Raw genomic sequence first — 24,315 nt, forward strand, 5'->3', positions numbered from 1 at the left:
TAGAGTGGTTCGGTATACGCAAGTGAGCCATCAGGGCAGATTTTTGACCTTTGTTTGAACGTGCATAGCTTTAGATTTCCAACATTTTTCTGTCTTATGTGCTCACTAATCTTTCGCTCTTTGGAAGGTGCTGTGACAGAATGAGCTACTTGTAGCCTAGATGCATTAACTCAACCAAAGCCATCTTGCCTTGCCAACTGTCATGAGTTTAACTTTTAAACCTTTGTATCCAGGAGGAATAACTGTGACTGTAACTGAGTTTGAAAACCTAAGCCTAACACTGAAGTCTTTAATCTATTCCTACCACTGCTCAGAACGACAGGAAAGAAAATGAGTCCAAAACATAGCTCCTCCAAACAGCTCATTAACAGTGGCTGAAAAGCCAGTAACTGGCTGGAGTCATATTAAACAAGTAAAAAGACGTCTCTTTAAATGCAGCCACGCCTGAATTGTAATTTATGTGTAATTATATTTAATTTTCAGCAACAAACTATCATTTATTTCTAGCTGCATACTACTGTTTAAATCAACCCTGAAGCAACGTCACAATGAACGCAGGTCTACAGTGCCATCTAGTGTACAACAAGGGAACAACCATGTGATGTCTAATTACTGACGAACGGTTCTTCAAACACTTGTTTGAATCGACTCGGAACGCGTTTGTAATCTCTAAAACAGTGAATTAAAGGGTGACCACGATATAGTCAAACATAACTAAATAGTTTTAGTGATATATCTTAATTAAAAGTTAAAAGCATATTAATAATTATAAAACCACACCACCAAGAATTTATAGAAACTTTGTCCACTTTTATTTCTTAAAACATCTTTATAAAAACACAAATATAAAATGAATGGGTAGTTCCACTGTGAATTCTTTTTTTTACATAGGTAATTTGCACATTACAAAGCCACCTTCTATGAAAAACATATGATATATAATTGAAATTTTCTTTTAACACAATTTAAAGAGTAAAATGAATTAGGGGCAGAGAGCTAAAAACAAGGCAAAATAAAAGACTTAAAAGAAAAACAGAATGAAACAGAGAAGAGCACAAGTCAGCTCAAGAAAGCAAAAGAAAATATATCACTGTGTGTGAGTATGTGAGACAGTGACAGAAAGTGAGAGAGCAATAAAGAAAGACGAAAAGGGAATGACAAAGAGAATGATAATAGTAAAAAAGACAGAAAGAATGAGGGTGCAAGCCCTAAAGACTGAAATGAGGAAAGAGCATGGGCTATCTGCTATTTGAGAAGGGCTCGGTAGAGCAGTTGTGAGTGGCTGGTGCTTCTCTCGTTCTCTAGACAGAAGAGCAGATCCCTGAGGTTTACACGCGTGATGCGCTGGCGAGTGAACTGCCTCGACGCTCCTGCATTTAAGCCCCCGGATGCACTTGAGCACAAACCTGAGCCCTGTCAACATACACACAAACTTTGACACCAGTGTTTGACTATATTTACAGTTCTTCAAAAAATATTTATGTGAATAATATATTGTAATATAATGCAAATACAATATAAAATAAACATAAATAAACAAATGTAAATAATGTAAAACAAAAGTAACAATACAGAATTAAATTTTTCTAAAATATTTTTCTTTTAAAAAAAAATGGGATATAATATAATATCATTATTATAATATCATTCATATAATATCATTAATATAATATAATATAACGTAATATATAATATAATATAATTAATATAATATATATAATATAATAGTGGATGTTCTGAGGAACAAAATAAGTTTAAATGAGAATGAAATGTACAACACAATAACAAAATATATTTTCTACATCAAAACTACTCAAATGTGACTTTGCTAAAAAAAAAGAAAAAAAAATGTTGTGATTGATAATATATAGCAATATATATACAACAAATATTGTTTAACAAAAATTAACATTATACAGAATTCTATTTTTAAAATGTACATTTGTTTTCTCTGTAAAATGTAATTAATATTATATAAGGTAGCATGATGATACAGGAATATATTTTTTAAATTGTGTAAAAATTTGCTGAAAATGACTGTTACTATGCCTTTCCACTGTCCCGTCTGCCATTTGTGAAAATCTGAGACCCTTGATGTACAACCTGACATCTCAAACCTGCCCAACAGGTGCTAAATGATTTAAAGAGGGCACAGAGGGGGACAGAAGGAGAAGAAGGAGCTGACTGCCTTGGCGAGGGAGAGATATTTCGTACCTCTGCGTCAGTCCCAAATGAAGGAGAATCCAGTTTTCTTTTCTTTCTGGGTCCGATAGCCGCCAACGCCGTTAAGTTGGCGTCTCTCTGTCGAATCTGAGCCAATTCCTGCTGCTGCATCTGTAGCCACCCGCACACATACATCAGCTCTGACCCATAATCAAACACAATGATCCTCTGACAAGATAAACATTTCAAGTGTGCCATCTTACCTCTTTGGCCTTCTGTTTCAGCCGCAGCTGCTCCGGGTCCTCTTGTCGCGAGCGTGACTGCAAAACATAAATAGCAATTAGAGGATCAACAGTCAAAACACACAGAGACATCTGCTGGGATCAAATGAATATGTAAAAATGAAGGCTGTCAATCGATTCAAATATGTAATTGTGATAGAAAAATAATAGAAATCATAATCTTACTGACTACAAATATTTAATGGTAGCATACAAATATGTTTTTGCAGCTAGTCTGCATTCCTCTGCATTAACATGTTTGTGTTCACATAAACATTTTTATTAATAGGCGGTATTATGATGTGGGTGATATTTACGGATATTTATGATATTTAAATTTGTAATGAAAACAGTTATTTTACTTCTGTCTAATTGTCTAATGATACTGCGTTAATACTTCAGATATCCGTTTTGTATTGTTTTATTTTGTGTGTTCTTTCATATAATTTCATTCATTCAGGTTATAAATTAGTATCAACTCTGAAACTCAGTGCACTCAGAGCCGCTTCTATGAGATGTGGTGCTTCTAAAGTAAAGTGAAACACAAGCAAGACTCTTTCTTATGTTTTGCACGCAATGTCATATTGGAATCCATATATTATGTGATGCATTGAATCATGACAAGTACAGTGCTTCCGGAAAGTATTCACAGCGATTCAATTTTTTCACATTTTGTTATGTTACTAAATCTACCAACCACTCAAAGTTTTTTCCAGCCATTTTTTTGTTTTCAACAGACAATGTGTAACTGCATGTGGAAATTAATACTACAAGCTCTACAATACTTTTAATTATTTTACAATCAGTTTATTTAATCTCAAGTATCAATGAAACACTGAAATTTTCTCTTTTCTTTTATATACACACAAACCATGAACTGATATACATTTCATTAAATGAGTAGGGCTCTGTGCGCTCTTTTTTACCTGGATGTGGCATTTAGATGATTTGTGGTCTTTTATGGCTTACAGTTTTAGGTTTTTAGTCCCAACAAAGAAACTATTAGTTTTGGCATCTTCTGAAGAGTACTGACAACATACCGAGCAAAACATTGTCAGTAGGGATGCACCGAAATCAAAATTCTTGGCCAAAACCGAAAAAGAGTAAACCAAGGGCGAAAAAAACCAAACACCGAAAGAAGTTATGCCAATTATTAGTTAAAGTTTCAAATAATAAATCAATTATGCAAATTATGCAAATATTTATTTAGCACATTGCAATGTTATCCAGCTAATTTCAATTATCATATAGTGTTCAATGCGGGCAGATCGGTTATATTGTTGAAATTTAGGTGAAAGAATGCCATTAAAGGATTAGTTCACTTCAAAATGCCTCCCCCCCCATTTCATTCAAGATGATGAATACAAACGCCCTGTACCAAAAATAAAAAAAACACTCCATCTTTAACTTCAAAACCATCCAACATCATTTGTGTACTTTTTTTTTTTTTGCTAAAGGGCATTTGTATTAGTCTTCGTATGTGTGATTTGTAAACAAGTGGGCAGTACTTCTGCCTATGTCTAGTGTGACTTTTTCGAAGTATGTTAAAAAGTATATACTTTTGTGTTTTTTGTTATTAATGAACAATCGTTTCGCTATAAAAGACCCTATTCCTCATCTGGGATTGTGCACAGTCTCTGAAACTTTTCAACCAGTTGGTTGCAATTGAAAGCCATTATGTGAAGAAAAATCCTGGAATGTTTTGCTCAAAAACCTGATTTTCATTTTGACTGAAGAAAGAAAGACATTAAAATCTTGGATAAGATTGGGGTGAGTAAAATATCAGGAAATGTTCATTTTAAAGTGAACTAATCCTTTAATCATAGATAATGAATCGCAAGCATCAATAAAATAAAATCCATTGTGGTATGAGAAAAAAAAAATACCACTGAGTTTTGGAAGACTGAGTATGTGTGTGTGTGCGCACGTGTGTGAATGAGTATGGCTGGAGGTGCTTTACTAACCTTAGCTGCCTTCATTAAAATTTCTCTCTCCTGTTCCTCTTTCTTTTGTTTCTCCAACTGGTCAAGTTGCTCAAAGAACTTCAGCTGAGAGCGAACATCATCCACCTGCTCATACCGACTATCCTCCTGCACACACACATCATTAACATTACACACAGCCTTGAGGCTCAAAACAAAAGCTGACCTCCAAAGGATGGAGTGTCTCACTTTTGAGACCAAAATCCACAACGGCCTATTGGATTCCAAGCCTAACATCAACAAAGTGTTTCTGGTAAAGAAATATAAAAATGTTACTAAAATACAAGCTGAAATATTGCAAAAACAAGTACAATCCCAACTACTAGCACAACTGTGTCTGCAGACTTACCTTGTAAGTCATGTTCTTTTGCTGGGCGATCAATGAGACTTTCTCTAGAAGGTTTTGCAGTCTCTGTTGAGTGGCATGAGAGACGAGGTTCACAACCTCAGGACCTAGCTCTGTCACTCCAAACCTTTGGCCTGACAATATACAGGAAAACAACTATCAGCTACGGTAAAACAGCAAATACAAGATTTTGACATAACTAGAAGTCTCACCTATCTCTAATATCTTGTGCTGTAGCATACTGGCGGAGAGGAAAGCTTCATCCTTACAAGACCGCGTGACCGCGCCAACCAGCTCAGAGTTGGTGGCCAGGATACGGGCACTCTCCTCTGAAAGATTAACGCCAGCCATTGAAGCCACGTCATTAATGTCGTCATCATCCCTGTACAGATTTAGCATAGACAAGCATATATGTTAGAAAGAATCCGTAGCATCAAGTTTTGAGGGTTGAGTTTGTTTCTCCAATTGTATATGAATTCAAAATGCACGTAATAATGTCCTTGCTAAAATCTGCCATCGCATTACTGTTCTGATGCCAAAGATTAACTCTGATTCATGGAGACCCAGCACACACTAAGGGCCCCATCATACACCCGGCGTTCAGTCTTTCCTCTCACAAATTCCGCCTTGTAAATAGCGACTCCACCATGGTGCAAGCGCAACAGGCTTTTAAAGGAAATGGGAGATGAGACTGATTGGTTTATTGCATGTTATCCCTAAAACACACCCATGACTCAATTAAGAGACTGGGTACAACCCTTTTGGACCATGCACCTGGTGCGCAGACCATTTTTTTCTGTCGTTAAACTAGCAAAAGTGGATTCGTACACTCCCCAAATGCACATGCGCCATGCATTTAGAAAATTAAAATAGGGCCCTTATTTGATTTCTGTAGACGTTCACTCAAAATTAAACAATTTTGGAAGGACCTGTAACGACAGACAAAGACAATAATTGATGTTGATAATGTACTTGTAAAAACAAAGTGACCCCTGCTGACAAAATGTGCATGGGCTAATTACAAGCTAAAGGCAAAACAAGTCAAAAATGTCCTTTTTGATAGAATTTGAGGTTTTCAACAAAAATGTGTTCATTAAGCCCTCGCCTATCTAGAATGATCTTTACTGTTATATATTTTCTGAGAGGAGTTTCCTTTGTTTTAACAAATCATGAAAATTTGCTGTTTTTCTTTGCTCGCTTCCCGAAGACAAGTATCGTTGTAGAGCTCAGCATTCCAACTTTGTGAATAATCATAGCAAATTCTTGCTGGCAAGACTCTGAAGCAATGAAATGTGATTTTCAAACTCATGCTGATCAAACAGTGATCAATCTAAAAACAATCTTATGCATGCGCATTAAGACTCTCAAAAAGCGCGTAATTCGATATACACATACGGAAAATTCGAGTATTTTAATATATCTGTCTTGGCGAATATTCACACAAACATCATCTATCAACTTCAAATAGATGTGGTCATGTTTTTTTCTACACACATATACAGTCAAACCAAAAATTATTCAAACAACAGATCTATTAGTTTAATAGTGGGTGCAGGACACTATAGTTCATCTATATATATGAGGCAAGCAAAAGTACACTGTGACATTATACCACATTCTTCATACAGTGGATTTCCAGTCAGATTTATAAAAATTTGGGACTAAAATGTATCAGACACTTTGATCTGACCATGTTTTTGTTTAATTGCTAATGTGACATTTTACACCACAGACTGGACATGAACAAAATGAAGCATTGCTTGGCAATTCTTTTTTTACCTACAGCTGATTGATTGTTTGGTTGATTGGCTGAGCTGATTGGTTGATTGTAATCCATTACATACCTTTCTCAAAGTTATCTGACATTATCAAGATTAATTTGTTCTGACGGTTTAACTCTTAGTTCTTGTCATATTATATTATAATTGTGTACGTATATAATACTAAAATAAGTGTTCAGTATAAAAATGAATATTACACTGAAATAATATGCTCTCTGTGATTTGAAATCTCACTTAAGATGGCCATGACCCTGTGAAAACAACTACTGGGCAGCTGAAATTTGGAACGTACATTTCACATTATGGTAGAAATGGTCTCAAAAAAGATCACTCAAAAGTTTAACAAACACAACAACACAAACCTGAAAGTTCCTCCAGCACCATCCTTGGCTTTATTCTTCTGCGCTAACGCTACAGACACGGAGCCGGGAGCCAGTTTAGTGCCGCTCACCACACCCTGCTTCACTGCCACTGAAAGAGAGAGAGGGAGAGATTACATTTCTGTCATTGTATTATTAAAAAAACGAATCAGACAGTGATGGATCTGACAGACACCCTCACCTGTCTGGATCTGTTTGAGCTGCACCTGAGGCTGACCCACCACTATGTGGCTGTGGGGCTGACCCCTGAGCGTTACCATGGGAGTGGTTGTCAGGGTAACCTGAGGGGGCTTCACTACTGCCCCCTGCTGTGGAGGCTGCAACACCTAAACAACGACATTGAGTGTAATTCTATAATTACAACCATATAGAGAAGACTTTACTTTAGAGGCTCAACAATAAAGATCGATTGCAAAGAGTTTCGAGACAGCTGATAGAAACTTCACTTGCCCTGTTTGGCCAATGCTTCATAATATATACATCTCATATTTATTGATCATGTATAGTTGTTTTTAAATACTTTTTAACATATAAATAATTATTTATTCATTATTATTGATCATGTATAGTTTTAACTATTTGTTTATATATAAATAAAAACAATACTAATAATTGTTATACTTTATGAGGTAAGGGACTCAAAATGAATTCAAACTGTTTTTACTACTACTACTTTGACTAATACATTTAATAAAATATTCTAATGTTTTTATAAACGCATTCAACTGTAAATTACTTGCATATGCAACCAAATTTCACACTATACAACTAAAAATATATTTAATTAGACAATGGCTACTAAATTGTATGAATTTTTTTTTTTTTTACATGTCATGTAAAGAAAATGTACAGGGCTAAATGCAGGGCTCGACAGGACTGTCTAATGACCAAGAGTTGATGGCACTGTCACTGTCCCGATCAGGCAAGTGCTGTGTCGTCATCCAAGTTCACCATTTGCATTTTTTTAAGCTTTGCCCATTTAAACATTCAAGCACAAGAAGATGCAAAAGGTATCTGTCGCACGTCTGACAGAAAGCCTAGAATGTATACGAAATTGCCCTCTTTCATATCTTTTTGCGCTTGAAAGGACAATTTTACACAAAATGATTTTAAAATGCACATTGGCGAGTATCCATACATCCACAAACCACATACATATTGAAAGTAGAACTTTGAGAAAACATGTATACCGTTTCTGTATATTGGATCCGTGGATTATGTCTTAGTGACAGCGGCCTAATATTTTGTTTGTCTGTTTTTAATGTTAATCATTCAATGCACTTGACTGAATAACTTTAATAATCTATATTTAATAATTATGAACTTTTTTCTATTGTGTTTATTTGTGCTATTGTTTGTAGTTTGATCTTATTTTTTTATTACAGACTGTTTCCTTGTTGTTAATAATAGAAATTGATATTTTTTATCTATATAAAACATTGTATTTATATAGAACTTTAGAATTTAGAATACTTTAGTATATAGTAAGTAAAATAAAATGTACTCGCCAATGATGACTTGAGTGTTTTATTGTGTCTATAAGAGTTGTTGATTTACTTTAACAAAACTCTGTCCTGAATGTTTCTTTACCTAAAAATTGTTATATTAACAAGAATGTTATACTGATTTAAGTCTCATCTTTCTTAAGTACACATAAACCATAAACAAGTGATACAAAACTGTGCTGCAGCAATGATGTTCTGCTTACTTTAGTTAATGCAGTCATTCAAAAAACATTAACAAATCCATGTCATAAAATCCGTTAGTCCCGTTCCTGAATAAGAACCAGACAGTTCACAATTTAAACCCTCATCCATTGTCAGTATCAGGCACAGAAATGTACTCTATATTGCCAACAGTCAATATTCTGCACCATTGTGTAAGATAACACCAGCTAGTTATAAAGATATGCATATGATGTTTACCTTTGTATTAAATGACAGCTCAGATTTTGAATGATTTTATACTATGCCAGAAGGCAAACACAGACAGGCATTACCCTTCAACATCATTTTTACGGTGTACTAAAGCAATTAAAACTCCAATCATTAAGCCCAGTGTAAATTAAGACTAAACACTTCATTTTACCTGCAATATGCTGTTAGCATTAATTATTCCAGAAGTGTCCTTGCCCTCACTAAAAAAACACATGAGGTAAATTATGCATGTAGATATGTCTTTACCAGAGAGGCAGTCTGGCTGGAGTTGCTGAGGGCAGGCTGGATGAGCGTGCGAGGGGCTGTGGCGGTGGTTCCAGCAGTGTTGGGGCTAGTAAGCACCACAGTGGATGCCTGGAGGGCCTGGCTCTGCTGGATGAAGGCTGTGGAGTCAGGAGTGAGCTGTCGCAGAGCTGGAAGACTCCTCTGAAGAAATGTTTGGAAGAGGAGAGATTAATTGTGGGTAACAGGACTGTCCCAATTATTACGTTTTCATACAAGCAATTGCAAATAATAATTGAATGCATAAGCTGATGCAGCTAAGCAGCACAATGCAGGCAACGTGTCAAAACCACCTCCCAAATAAACATGTTGCTTACATGTGCATTGTGAAAAAGGCCTCACTAAAATAACAATTTTGCTCAATAAACGCTGCGTATAAACTTAATCTCAGTATGCTATAAAATAATTTTCCCTTCAATTAGTGGACTTTAAACCACGTAGTATAATTGGCTATTTAATAAAAGGTAATTATGGTTCCTGTACATGTATTACAACTATTTATTCAAATCGAATTACATGAATCGAGTTAAATTTTCTGAGTGTTGTAAGAAAAAATATCTTTACCTTAAGGAAAGGCACTAGATAAGGCTGAGGAGACGAGTTGAGCTCTTTGTAGAGCCTGCTGGTGAACTCCTCTGCTTCAATCGCCCCTTCCTGAGAGAACAAACAGCAAAACAACTTACACATAGGGAGAACAACTCACACATTTTAGTATATTTAGAGGTTCATATGCCACAGGATCAATAAAGTGGGGTCCAGAGAGCACATAAAAAATCAGTTAAAATATACATTTTATAATAAAAAAATAAATTAATTAAACAATTCTAGAAAAAGATATTGCATTGATGTAATGATGCAAAATGAGTAAGACATATATAACATTTGTTATTATTTCTACATAACTTAGCACATTTTTAAACATACGGTACGGTATTTGAACACTTTCGTAAAAAGAAATTAAAAAAATAAAAGTCTTGATCATTAGGTTTTACACAAAGCTCAATCATTAAAAGGCACATAATATACTAAATTGAAATCATTTAAATTAAACTTGAAAATATGCCAATAATATAATTAGCAATAAACAATTTTTAATTCAATTGTATATAGTAGTGGCCAAATGTGATGTCCAGATGAGGATTAGTTTAATGACACTACAAGTTTGATTAAACCATCAAAATATGAGGGAATATTTTATATCATACATTTTTTAAATATGAGAAAAGAACAAAACACTAAACGTGGTTATGATATTTATCCAACAAAACTACAGTTTTTTTTTAGAATGCAAAAATAAATGCATAAAAAAATAAAAAGCTCTCAAAAAGAGCTGTTAATATTTTATTGGTTCTCTTTTGTTTTGCAATGTTCATAATTTCTTTGTATGAAAGCCTGACCAAACATGTTTTTTTAATATTTGAATAAAGGGTGAAGACTTTTGGACACTGAGAGAATATAATTATACATACAGTAATTATATCAGGTCAGTACTTTTTTTCCCTAATACTTTTATTCAGCAAGGATGCATTGTATTGATAAAAATTGACAGTACAGATGTTTCTATTGTTACAAAAAATATTATTTAAAATAAGTTCGTTAAAATGTTATATTCATCAAAGAATCCTGAACAACAATAATAATAAACAGTTTTCAAAATTGATTTCAATAAATAATGTTTCTCGAGCATCGAAACAGCATTTTATTATGATTTCTGAAGGATAAAGTGACACTGAAGACTAAAATAAATTTAGCTTTACCGTCACATGAATAAATTACATTTAAAAAATATTAAAATAGAAAAGTTTTTTCAATTGAAATCAAATTTCACAATACTACTATTTTTACTGCATTTTTGATAATGCAAACCTTAAAAATAGCCACTAAAAGAGAATCCGTTCAATTCAGCTTTAACATATTGTCATTTTAAAATAAAATAAAAATTCTTTGATATTGACTCACAAAATGTCAACATTTTTTACACAGAATCAAAAACATGCAAACATATTTTGGCCTCTGAGACTCACCAGCAAGTTCCTGACCAGCTCTTTAACATTGGCGACAGTCTCTGATGACTGCTTACCGCTAGTGGCCAGCTTTATCAGCGTGGACAAGAAGTTTCTACATTTCTTTACATTCTCCATTGTCTCCTATAAAAAATAAATAAAAGTGTTTGTATTAGCACAAAGCAGTTTTACTCCTTCTGCAGCAAGGTTACCTTGCAACTGTTCCGTTGACGCATATAAATGTTCAGGTTAAGATTTAATGGGGATATCAGGGGATTCCCACTCTGAGAAAACAGTTTCTCATTTAGGTTTACACATGGACATTTTTAACAGCTCTTAAAACATATATGATAGAGTCAGTTTCAAGAACCCTTTAAGCATGAAGCTAAATTTTCAGCACCGTCTCTTCAGTTGTGAACCAGCGTGTCTTTGTGTGACTGCAAAGTTAGCGCAGCCTCTCACCGTTGCCGAGGAGACGGTGGTCCCCGTGGCAGCAGTCACAGTCCTCTGGGCAGTTCCTGCCTGCACTGACAACACTGCACCCACAGAGGAGGCCTGCTGACACATGAGAGAGAATGAGTATGAAGTGAGAAGATGATAGCCAACTCAAAAATACGATCACAGTGCAGACTGATTATGTCATTTCTAATGGGCTGTTTCTTCATAATGAGCCTTCTGTACCTGTACAGGTGGTCTCTGGAGTGTGGTAGTGGCCGTGCTGCTGGGTGTAGGAGAGCCCTGCTTTATGATGGTGGTAGGCGTTACCTGTCGGGCCATTAGAGGAGTTCCAGGTGCCTACAGGTACGCAGAAATCAGACAAACATCAATGAGAAGAGAGTCCTGCAAATACCAACTTGCTCTCAAGCATCATCTCAGGGCCAAACAATAGAGATGCCCTGATGTCCCAGGGCCAGTGTGAGAGATCTCTGGGCTAGTTAGAAAAACTGTCGCTTACCCTTTAGGACCTGTGTGGTGATGTCACAAAATGATCCATTGAACACGGGTGTCAAATTATGCTGATGTAATCTCAGTTACATTACCTGGACTAGATGTGCCACAAAACTACACGCTATAGACTTGAAAGCTAGCCTAACAAGCCAGACCCACATCAAGATGTTTGGTCTGGAAACTCACCATTGGCAGGGCTCAATCCGAGAGGCGGGATAAACGGTTGTCTTTCAAACTCCTTCTGCACGGTGTGCACGCAATAGGATAGCGCTACAAGCAACCAGAGCAATGAAGGTGAAGCAGAGCTCGTTGATTCGCCGTATCCGGTCGGCAAAACTCCAAAGACATCTTCCCTTCTTAAGAATGACTTCAGTGCCGTTCTTTGTTCTTTTCTCAGAGAAAAGCTTAACTCCAAGTCTTACAGAGTTGCGGTCAAAGCTGATTGGAAAGACCGCCGTTCGCCAGCTTCTGTGTTTACTAGTAGCATGGAAGCGCAACTCTGCCGTCAATATGTAAGGCCCGCCCGCCCGCCGACTTTATACACGATGTGATTGGCCTGACCAGAGTTTGGTTTTTTACAGCTCAGAACTGTATTAAGAGTTGCTAGACGATACTCACGGCAGATTAGATTTGTTGCCGCTAGGGTGCGTCTAGATTTCTAGGCTCCTTGGAAGCATCAGTTAGAAAGGGTAAAAAAATAAAATAAAATAAAAAAGGAATAAAAAAAGCTGAAAAATGCTACAATGTATATTGTTTGCCCTTGGTTCGGACCAAATGAAACGAACTAGAGCTGTGAAAGCACCCTTACATGTCATACGTGAAGTGGTAGGCTACAGAATTAGGCATTCTTCATCTTTGGTTGAGGCGGCATTTCACTGCACTCTGATGTTTTAGGGAAGCAAATTCGTTTGCTGAGCAGCTGTCAGTAAAAACTTTTCTTTAACCAACAAGTTTTCAGCTCTAAAACATACAGGATATTCTTATATTACCAGAACTTTTTATATATCAAAAGCTCAAGGGAAAGTTGATTTCTCAATTCATGACCCCTTTAATGATACCATTACTGACCCGATTAAGAAAATTTGGCTGATTTATTTAAGGCCGATACATAATGGATTATTTTCTTCACCTGAGACACTTCAGATATGCACTGTTTGGCATGTTTTTGAATAGCTTGAAATAGGACTGGAATTTTTGAATTTTATACCATTGTAAAATAACGGTGTGAATTCTTCGTACATCCGTGTTTTAGCCTGTTTTAGGAAGAGCGCATCCACAAACAGTTACACCTTTATGACTAGCAGAGTTCGCTTGTGCATTTACAGACTTTTGTTTTGTGCAATTGTAAAAAAAAACCACACACATATATATGTCAGCATGTCTAACTTTTGTGTATATGTATATATATGTATATATATATATATATATATATATATATATATATATATATATATATATATATATATATATATATATATATATATATATATATATACACACACATTTATACACACACACACACACACCCACACAAACAAACATATATATATATATATATATATATATATATATATACTATATAAATATACATATACTGTATATATACATACATACATACATATATATATATATATATATACACAAAAGTTAGACATGCTGACTAGCACGTAATCAGTTCAAGCCCACTTATGCATTTGCGTCATTTTGTGCAGATGTAAGTTGCAATACTATGATTATATTGTATAAATTAATCTCATATAGGATGCGTTTGGTAGCCTAGAAATCTAGACGCACCCTAGCGGCAGCAAATTTAATCTGCCCGCAAGTGTCATCTAGGAACTCTCAATACCCTTCTGAGCTGTATTCCCCTCACAATCTGGACGGGCCAATCACATCGTGTATAGAGTTGGCGGGCGGGGCCATAATGACGACGGCCGAGTTGCGTTTGCGTGCTTCTGTTGTCTAGTAAACACAGAAACTGGCGAACGGCGGCGGTCTTTCGAATCAGCTCTGACCCGCGATTCTGGAAGACTTGGAGTTAAGCTTTTCTCTGAGAAAAGAACGGCACTGAAGTCATTCTTAAAAAGGGAAGATGTGTTCGGAGTTTAGCCGACCGGGTACAGTGAATGTTTAATCTATCAACAAGCTCTGTTTCACCTTACTCTGGTTGGTGGTAGCGCTATCCTATCGCGTGCAGAGGGAGTTTGAAAGACAAACGTTTATCACGCCCCTCGGATTGAGCCCTGTCTATGGTCAGTTTCCAGACCAAACATCTTGATGTGGGTCAGGCTTGTCAGGCTATGCGTTTGGATTAGTTAATTAGTTAATTTAGTGCTTTAGTTATCTTCTGCTCACGCAACTCAATCAGCAATGCTGTTATTAAAAACAGTAATATTTATTTTCCAAAAACATTTATGCATTATTAATAACTAGCACTTTATTTTTCTTGTTTTAATTAAAATTATTTCATTATTGTCCATGCAGAGGCTATTCCATTTTATATATCAATGGCACATGCATTTTGATTCTTTATACACAAGTAATGTTGTCCATGGACTTGTTTGCATTATTTATGAATTGTTTTATTTAATTGTAAACATATTTATTTGTTTGTTGTTCTTTTGATAAAAAAGGCTGGCTATATGAGTGTATAGCCAAGCTATATGAGTGTATAGGCAAGTGATTTGTTACTTGCAGTTGATTCTGGTGAAAATGCAGTTTTGATTTTACTAGATCTGAGCGCCGCTTTTGACACTGTGGACCATAATATCCTTCTGTCACGTCTTGAACAGTGGGTAGGTGTTAAGGATACAGCACTGCTGTGGTTTGATTCGTATCTTAAGTCCAGGACATATTCGGTGGCTATTGGCCAGTTTTCTTCACCTTCTGTCCCTCTCTCCTGTGGGGTTCCTCAAGGGTCCATTCTGGGGCCATTACTTTTTAACTTATATATGCTTCCACTTGGTAATATAATTAGGAAATATAAGATTTGTTTTCATTTGTATGCTGATGATTCCCAGTTATACATCCCGCTGAAATCTAGAGACTCTCTGCAGCCTCTCTTGGACTGTCTTGATGATATTAAATGCTGGTTGGCAAATAACTTCCTCCAGCTTAACAATGAGAAAACTGAGGTAATTATCTTTGGTCCCTCCAAAACCAGAAATTCTATAGTCAGTTATTTAGATAATCTCACACCATATGTTAAGTCACATGCAAAAGATTTAGGTGTTATTTTGGATTCTGAGCTTTGTCTTGAAAAACAAATTAGCTCAGTTGTTAAAAACAGCTATTATCAATTGCGAATAATCTCTAGACTTAAATCAACTCTTTCCTTCCAAGATTTGGAGACAGTTATCCATGCATTTATTACATCACGGCTGGACTATTGTAACTCTTTATACCATGGTCTTCCTCAATCTTCATTGGCACGTTTACAAAGGGTTCAGAATGCAGCAGCCAGACTGTTAACTAGTACAAAAAAACGTGATCATATCACTCCAATCTTGGCTTCTCTTCACTGGCTTCCTGTTTATTTTAGAATTCAATTCAAAATTTTGCTGATTGTTTTTAAAGCTCTTAATGGACAAGCCCCGTCTTACATCTCTGATCTTGTTCATTTAAATTTAACGCCTAAGTCCCTCAGATCTGCCAATAGAAGTCTCTTATATGTCCCACGGTCTCGGCTAAAAATGAAAGGAGACAGAGCCTTTGCAGTTGCTGCTCCGAGATTATGGAATCAGTTGCCACCTGACATTAAGTGTGCTCCTTCTGTCTCCGTTTTTAAATCTAGACTAAAGACACATCTTTACGTTTTAGCATTTCCTGCTTATTGATTTTTGGATTAGTAACGGTTTTCTAATTGTATTTTTAATTATTATTTTGTTCTTTTTATTTTCATTTTAATGTATTTTTATTATTGTTTTGTACAGCACTTTGGTCAGTGCAAGCTGAATTTAAATGTGCTTTATAAATAAAATTTACTTACTTACTTACTTACTTACTAGTTAAAGGTCCCATTCTTCGCGATTCCATCTTTTAAACTTTAGTTAGTATGTAATGTTGCTGTTAGAGCATAAATAATACCTGTAAAATTATAAAGCTCAAAGTTTAATGCCAAGCGAGATATTTTATTTAACAGAAGTTCCCTTTCAAAGCCTACAGCGAACGGCCGGTTTGGACTACACCCCTGCACTTCCTTCAGGAATGACGTCACTAGAACCGTTTGTTGACTAACCCTCCGCCCACATGAACACACAAAATAGGGGACGTGGTCTTGTTGCTCTCCCACGTGGAGAAGAGCGCGCATTCAGCGCTTGCGTCTCCCCGTTATGGTAAGAGGAGGGACCTTTCCGGGCAAAGTGCGCTAAGCTGCTGTCCAATCACAACACGGGAAGCGCTGGCCCAATCAGAACTCGTTACGTATTTCTGAAGGAGGGACTTCATAGAACAAGGAAATCATCAGGCCGTTTTTAGGACAGAGGAAACAGCGCTGTACAGATAAGTCAATTGTGTGAAAAATACTGTGTTTTTTACACACGAAACATGAACTCATGTTATATTGCACACTGTAAACATAATCAAAGCTTCGAAAACACACGAAGAATGGGACCTTTAAGAATAATCTACTGTACTGTACAGTGGTTGGAACATGGTGAGACTTTAATGGTGAGACTTGTTTTTGTAAAAAGGCTCATCCTAATTTTTTTTTTGCCAAAATATTGGTTATCTGCTTTCAAATATAAAATCATATTGAGCATCTCTACATATTATATGTAGAAACCTGCATAACTACAAAAGCATTTCTTATTCTGCATTCATAGCCCCATTCATTAAGAAATGTGTACTGTTGATGTTAAATCATTTGAGGGTGGTTGGGTGGCATTACCTGTGCAGAGGTGATCTGCCCAGGGGTGGTGCTGGTGGGGGCAGCAGGGCGGGCAGCCTGAGACTGGGCCTGCATCTGTGCCAACATCTGCTGAGGGATCATCAGCAACTGACCACTGTCACTACGCACCAACACCATACCTGGAAACACAAACAGACACATATAGAATGGCTGACATCACTTCCCATGTAAATTGTTATTCATTAGTGAGCTTTTCCTATTGATCTGACTGAAGTCAAGTCTAGCAACCGTGCCCTGGTTAGAGGCATGAAGAATAAAGCGCACAGTTGGTGGCCTATATTTGCACAGCACACTGAGAACCCTACACACTCCATCTCCCGTTACCGTGTGAACCAACGGATGTGCTCTGAACAGAAACTGTTGGTTGGAAAATCCAGATGGCCTCTTGTAGAAAAACCTGTCAAGGATTCTGTCCAGCCAGACAACAGGCTTGTCAGAATGACCAGAGCATACAGTCAAAAAGAAAGTCATTACAAAGAGAGTAATCAGATTTGCATTTTCTGAAGAAAATACCAGTGCTTGTGAGAAAGCAAAATAAGAGGGACGGTCTCACTACACTTTTCGTTCCATTCTTATGAATGTGAATGATTAAAACCGGAAGTTATACAATGAAGTTTTGCATTTTGCTAGTTTGGTAAACTCTGACCTGTGAATTCGTATCACGCGAAGACGTGTGACCAACAGATTGTTTCATCACAGCGTGACCTCTTGAATGAAAAGAACACAAACTTTAAAACTGCAGGTTTTTTAGCATTGCAGGAAGGTGGAGTAAATCATGTATTTTTACTTTTTGGTATTTTTACATCATACTGCAGAACATGGCATCATATCACGGCCGTTGCAGTATCCAAAGAAAGTGTGTGTGCTCAAAGTCATGTGTAACTGCCTCTTAAAGAGAAGGTAGAGGAATGAGAGAGAAAATGCACATTAGTATGAAAAACTTTTAACACTAAAAAAGTGAATGGGAGAATCTAAGGAAAGTGAATTTAATTTAAAGGAAAAACTCAATTAGAAGATCATCAGAACATCTTGCATGCAAGGTTAAACTATTAATATAGATCCCCCAACCAAAAAACAAAACAAAAAAACTGCCGTCATATACTCATCCTCATGTTGGTCCAAACCTGTAAAAACTTTCTTCTGAACACAAAAGGAAATGTTAAGCGGAATTTTTTTTCTTCATACAATGAAAGTGAAGATTGACTGAACCTGTCATTCTGTGTGACATCTCCATTGTTATATTGTTCACAAGAATTAAATTTATGCATATCTAAACGATGTATAAACAATGACTATTGTAAATCCTGGGGTGAAATTTTTTCAGAAATAATAATTGCTTTACTGTGTTGTATGCACTTGTAGTGTGTTTCCAGTTTAGAGCGCGCAATCACAACAAACTTCACACGAGATCCAAGGTGTTATAAAAATCTCCTCAAGATTCATATAATTAGACACACTTTTAAAAGCTACTGTGAGTGTCGGTACCTGGAGGTAGCTGGATGTTTTGGATGTTCTGGCCCGGGTTGCTCTGAGGGAGTCGGGGCGCTAACACCTGTGGAGCAATGGCCCTGATGGCAGGGCTGGATGCTGCTGCCGTAACAGTTGCCGGAGCTGCTGTTCTCGCAACCCCCTGCAAAACAGCCCCCTTGGCCACTCCAGGACCGAGAGTCATGCCGCCGGCGGACTGGATGATAGTTTTAGGGGACTCGGACTTGCTCGCGGAGACAGAGGCAGGAGTCTGGTTCATTAAAAGAGGTGTCGTAGTAGTAGAAGTTGTAGTAGTAGAAGTAGTTATCCCCGGGGTCGCTACATTGGCTACAGTTGCCGAAACGGTTGTATTATTATTACTCCCGTTAATAGTTAAACCGGTTCCAGCAGTTTGCATAGATGGCCTGACAACCGTCACTGAAGGTCCTGCATTGGATGCTGCGGATGCTGGAGGATTCACGTAAGAAGACTGTATCACTGTGTTTGGGCTTGGGGCGACAGTTACGTTTCCGTGTCCTTTCGCCACCCCAGGCCCGTTATTAACAACTGGTACAGAAGTTGAAGCCTCGTCTGGTGGTGATGATGATGATGAAGGGCCACTGGACACTGGAGTGCCGCTTTCAGTGTGCGAATCCATTGCATTGCCTCCGTTCAAAGTTTGCACTGTGGACGTCCCGATCAAAGTAGTTACCATAGCATTAAGAAACGCCGGATCGCCTTAGCTGTCTTCCATATGTGCCTCTGGCACACATCAGTTCAGGAAGTTTGGGTTTTCATCCGCTTTTCCCTCCAGTTGCTTTTCGAAGGAACAAGCGTGAGTGAAGGGGAGTCTCGTGTCACAATGTCAATAAGGATTTGACAAGTGCCCGTGTCACCTTAAGTCCACTAGTAACAATGCTCTTGGGTGAAATAATCATCTAACACACTTGAAGAGCAGCTGATTTCATTATGTTCATATGTACAAGAGCTCGCAGAATGTCAACATTAGCTAGTTGAATTGCCTCTTTTCCCGGAGTCAGCGGGGTGATTTTCCGGCTGCCTGGGCGCTTACCTCAAACTTATTGTGACAAGATGTGGAAACTTCTAATCTAATACAACCTGAAGTGTCGGTAAAAAAGTTTCTTTCCCACTCTTTTAATACAGAAATCCTTATATAGCAGGTCAAAGCCTGCCGCCATCTTCGATGTGAACAGTGAGGAGCTTTGGACAAAATGACATTGCGCATGCGCGCAGAAGCGGAAACGTCATTACGCTAGAGTTTTGCGGAATCCTCATTGGTTGTCTCCCTGCGTGGAGGCGGGACATGGGAAACGTCAGTTGGTTCTGGCGGAGCGCGGTCAGAGTCGGTCTGTCATCGAGAAAAGGGCCTTGTGAAGTTGAAAAACAGCCGTTGATTTATACGCGTATTGCTCTTGGGTATATCTAGAGGCACTCTTAGCTTGTTATGTGTTGATTATAAAGCGTGTAGCGACTATTCTGTGAACTTCACAGCGGGCTGTCTTCCCCCAAGATGGCCCCGTGTTTTGAAGCGTCTGTGTTGAAAGCGTGAAAAGGCGCCACACCTCTGCCAGCGTGACTGGCCATAGAGAGCACGCGTGCTGCAGCCTTTAGTTCATAGGGTTCCTGCTTAAACCCCTTTTGACTTATAGTATCCTCAAGTTTAATTAGTTCATTTACATGGTATAGTGTTGATATTTGTTTATTTGGATGCCCATTCGCCACTACCTAGGGTCCCAAAAAGGAAGAAAAAAAAAGAGAGACAGATATCGCGTTTAAATCTTAATCGCACAACATTACATCATAATAAAAACTATTTCTTAATTTAAAAAAAATACTAATACTTGATTACTTTTAGATTACTTTTTAACCTAACTCGTTTACCACATTGATTTGAATAGAATAATATTGTAGCCTACCATATTGATATAAAAATACAAAGAGAAAGAAAATATATTCCATTATTTGTTATCAACAACATGAAGTAGACAACAATGAATATAACATTAGATTACTTCAGTGTTTTCCAGACACTGGTTTAATTACAAGCTAAGTAGGCTAATTCAATCATAAAAATAAATAATACACATTTAAAAAGTTGAAATATGTTATTTGTTTACTTGCATGTGTGACAATTAACCGACATCAGAGAACAATGAATTAAATTGTATTACTATTTGTTACTATTATTATTGACTGAATTATATATCAACTTATAGGTGGTACTTCAAGTAAACAGCTTATATTAGCAGGGCTCTACGCTAACTTTTTTCTTGAGGAGCACTTGTACTCCTAATTAAAAAAATTTAGGAGCACAGTCAAAAATTTAGGAGCACATTCTAATCCATCAAACACATTCCAATTATAACTTTCCCATTACAGGACGATATTTGTCCTTTAATGTCCAGGGTCATTTTTACCATTATAAGAGCAATGTTTTCTAATATTATTAAATGTATGCATCATCTGTCAATTTCTTAAATTCAACATAATTCTGACATTATATTATCATTAACTTCTGAGAGTACAGCACAAATACACACAAAAAGCAGAACTGGACTTCATACTATCAAACACCTATGCATTTAATGCATGAGTTAATGTTGTATGAATGTTTTACATATAAGTTTTTGAATTTAGAAATATGTACAAATTAAACTTTAAAAGTTTAATATTTTAAATAAAAAAAGTCCATGCAAAGTATAAATATGAAAATAAAAACCGCCAGTAGGTGGCGGCACGTCATTCAGTCAATAGTTCAAAACACAAGATTCATTTGAATCGAATCGCTTGGAGATGCGAATCAGTTCTGGTGAGGCTTTGATTTTCACAAATAGACAGTGTTGTGGCTAAAACGTTGTTACTTAATATCAACTTGTCTATTAGATTTTTGTACGAGATCAGTATCACACATGCAATCATGCCAATACTCGGAGCTTTAGCAAGCTGTAACTTTTGGCGCTCTGGCGCTCCATAAACAGAACTGCATGCGTCTCGCGGGGGAACATTGCAGCCGGATCTACTTCTCTCTGTTTGTGGTGAGTCACGCAGATATTGTGCTAATCCGCAGCGGGAATAATTTATTTTGTGTGTAACGTTACAGTGATTCAGAATAAGACAAAAACCCGGTTTGGAAAAAATCTTCATGATATACTCGCTCATTATATACATTTAGTATTTTTTTTAAACAGCATGTGTGATAAAGATTAACTCAAGGGCTTTTTAAATGTATTATTAATACATTATTGTTTGATGGCATTTATGCCCCAAGCATCCGCTAATTTCTGGGCTTGTTTATGATAATCCAAACGTGGTATTTCCAGTTAATTTTGATTTGGCTGATAAACAGCGCGAAGCGTCTGGTAAAGTGCGCATGGCTGCGTTGTCAGACTCGTCACACATGTTTCACTTCAATCGTTGTAAACAATCGTTGTTTGAAGTGTAGTCCGTCGCACACGTTTTTGCACTTCTTCTGCTGAGTGCTGACTGAAGGCATGAAAAGCAGCTGATTGCAGTAGGAAACATAGCCTAACAGTTTCTCAGTGTTGATTCAGTCAGTGTTGTAGTTTTTATTCCGATTGTACACATCCATTCATGAGAATCGATCGGGTCACTCGCACCGGTGCGCCTAAATATTTTTTCACAGTCGCACGCAGTAATTTTTAGGCGTAAATGAGCCCAAAATGGGCGTTATGTAGAGCCCTGATTAGGTCAAAAAGTTTTTAGCTGACAAAAAACTTGAACATACCTTTTAATGTGTTTGAAAGACAAAAGCCTTCAAGTAAACAGCTTACCCAGATAGCACACATACGTCTGGCCGACGTCGGCCCCAGAGCGGACGTCGGCCTCCAAATCATAACATCGAATAAGTATCGGCCAGGCATACGCGAATATCGCTTTATTTCCAGCTCGTCGGCTTTGGGTCGGCCCAATATACTGGAGGCCAATGCTGTGTTTATCTGTTGTTTGCTCATGATGCCCGTTCATCTCTTTGCCACCAACCCGAGAGAAAGACGAAGCGACGCGACGCCATCTGTGGGTTTTAGGTAAATTTTCACTTGAGGAAATCAGAAAAAAACAGGCAGTTTGTAATCGCAGTTTTCACTCCAAGAATTCCTCACAGTTTTTAGTCAGAAATGGTGCATACTCTTGTGCCAAAGTTTTTTGAGTTGCCAAACTGTCTGAACATTTGTCATCATCTGATAAATAAACTGACTGTTCATTAAATTGGTAATGTACGTGTTTATTTACGTAATGCTGCTGCGTGACTTTGACGGGCGTGCGGTGAACAGTCAAACACTGGAAGTTACCATGGAAACGGGCCGGAGTTTGCAGCAAGCCAGCAACAGCACAGTAACGTTAACGGACACGCTCCTGTTATTTTCGCTGCTTTCAGGTAAGTTTAGTCCATAAACATTACACAAATAATATAAAACTGTTCCGTACACGTTTCTTACTGTAATTGACACGCTTCTGTCGAATATTTACTTTATTAATATTGTTCAGTGTCTTTGAAAAAGTCCGTTAGCATCTCAACCGTTTTTTATTAGCAGTTTGCTAATATACTTTAGCTCTAATGAAAGTGAGTTTTTAATCAAGTCTTTATGTGCAGAAGAGAGGCTTTGATAGTTTTTTTTTAGTAGTCTGTCAATGGGTTATTGGAAGTGAGCTAATTTATTTAACCTAACTTCACTATAAATTAATGTTATTACAGGAGACGCCAAAATCAAATGAAATGATCTTTCACGGTAAAACAACAACAACAACCTAAATTACATTTAATGTTTAATTATTTAATACCAATTACGTTCATTTTTCCCCCCTGTGATTTCAGTAAAAAAAAAAAATAATACAACAACGGAGGAAAAGGATGTTCCCATGGGCTGCTGACAGAAGGGTGAAATCTCATTAGATCTTTAGTATTTTTTCTACAAAAGGTAACACTTTAGTAAGGTGAACAATTCTTAGCTTGCACATTTGCTGTTTATTAGTATTATTAAGCACATATTAATGCATGACCTTATACTACAACATCCCTAAATTCTTCCTGGTATCTAACTAAACTTAAACGCTACAACAACTACCTTACTATCTATTAAGCAGTAAATTATGAATTTGAGGCAAAAGTTAAGTGAATGTTTCCCATACCAAAGTGTTACCATAATAAATATTTTACCTACATCACATGCATGTTATTTTCTTTTGCAAAATTATTTTTTATTACAGTTTGCAAGGTTCTGACAACCACATGTAAGTAACACTGAGCAATGTAAAATGAAGTAAGCCTAAAACAAATTATGTTAAGAAATTATTGTATGTATACTCTGCATATTCTACTTTCTCTTATCTGTGTTTCACCTCTGCTCTAGCTTGTTTCCTTCTAATAAGCCTGACATTATATAGGCTCTGTTATAAATTGTTTATGTTCCTAGATTCTTCCATGCTGATGGCCTGCACTCCTGTTGAAGAAAATCTCAGGCTAAAAACTAGATGACTGGTAAGCAAAACCTCAAAAATTATACTACTGTTCAAAAGTTGGGGGTCTGTACATTTTAAAAACATTAACTCCATGTTGTTACAGTAAGACCGCCTGAAAAGCCTTTAGGGTAAAATAATCAGCAAAATTAGACAAGGTGACAAATGTAATGTGTTATAGTTTGTATTTATGATTAACTATTATGATAACAGGATGTTATGGTCTTAAATACTTTTACTAAATACTTAAATACTTTAAATGCTCACTGTGGTTCAGGCGGTCAACAACTTTAGGCATTTAAGTTATTTTTCAGCGTACTCACTGCTCATACTATTAGCCTCT

The 24,315-nt window shown here is 36.9% G+C and overlaps 1 protein-coding gene across 2 annotated transcripts; it reads right to left on the reverse strand.

Moving 5' to 3' along the window:
• Window positions 1-795: 795 nt before the first annotated feature.
• On the reverse strand, window positions 796-20,207 carry taf4a (TAF4A RNA polymerase II, TATA box binding protein (TBP)-associated factor). Of its 2 annotated transcripts, none has more exons than XM_067431428.1 (15): window positions 18,498-20,207; window positions 16,992-17,131; window positions 11,837-11,950; window positions 11,618-11,713; window positions 11,177-11,299; window positions 9,717-9,806; window positions 9,117-9,296; window positions 7,115-7,259; window positions 6,916-7,024; window positions 4,985-5,154; window positions 4,776-4,906; window positions 4,409-4,534; window positions 2,427-2,483; window positions 2,215-2,334; window positions 796-1,413 (listed from the first exon to the last, which is right to left on the reverse strand). In XM_067431428.1, the coding sequence occupies exons 1-15, from the start codon at window positions 19,192-19,194 to the stop codon at window positions 1,246-1,248; spliced, it is 2,466 nt and encodes an 821-aa protein (XP_067287529.1). In that variant the 5' UTR covers window positions 19,195-20,207; the 3' UTR covers window positions 796-1,245. The 2 variants fall into 2 exon arrangements, with proteins under 2 accessions (XP_067287529.1, XP_067287530.1); XM_067431429.1 differs by having other exon boundaries at window positions 11,618-11,710; window positions 18,498-20,206.
• Between the last annotated feature and the right edge of the window lie 4,108 nt (window positions 20,208-24,315).

Source organism: Pseudorasbora parva, chromosome 22, assembly GCF_024679245.1.
Source record: "Pseudorasbora parva isolate DD20220531a chromosome 22, ASM2467924v1, whole genome shotgun sequence".
Lineage (NCBI taxonomy): Eukaryota > Metazoa > Chordata > Actinopteri > Cypriniformes > Gobionidae > Pseudorasbora > Pseudorasbora parva.

Bases quoted from the DNA above. Each gene is read 5' to 3' on its own strand.
- taf4a (XM_067431428.1), bottom strand. From the start codon at position 19,194: ATGGTAACTACTTTGATCGGGACGTCCACAGTGCAAACTTTGAACGGA. The intron at 11,714-11,836 runs GTACAGAAGGCT...CTCATGTGTCAG, and splicing joins TCCAGAGACCACCTGTACAG to CAGGCCTCCTCTGTGGGTGC. The intron at 7,025-7,114 runs GTGAGGGTGTCT...TCTCTCTTTCAG, and splicing joins GCTCAAACAGATCCAGACAG to TGGCAGTGAAGCAGGGTGTG.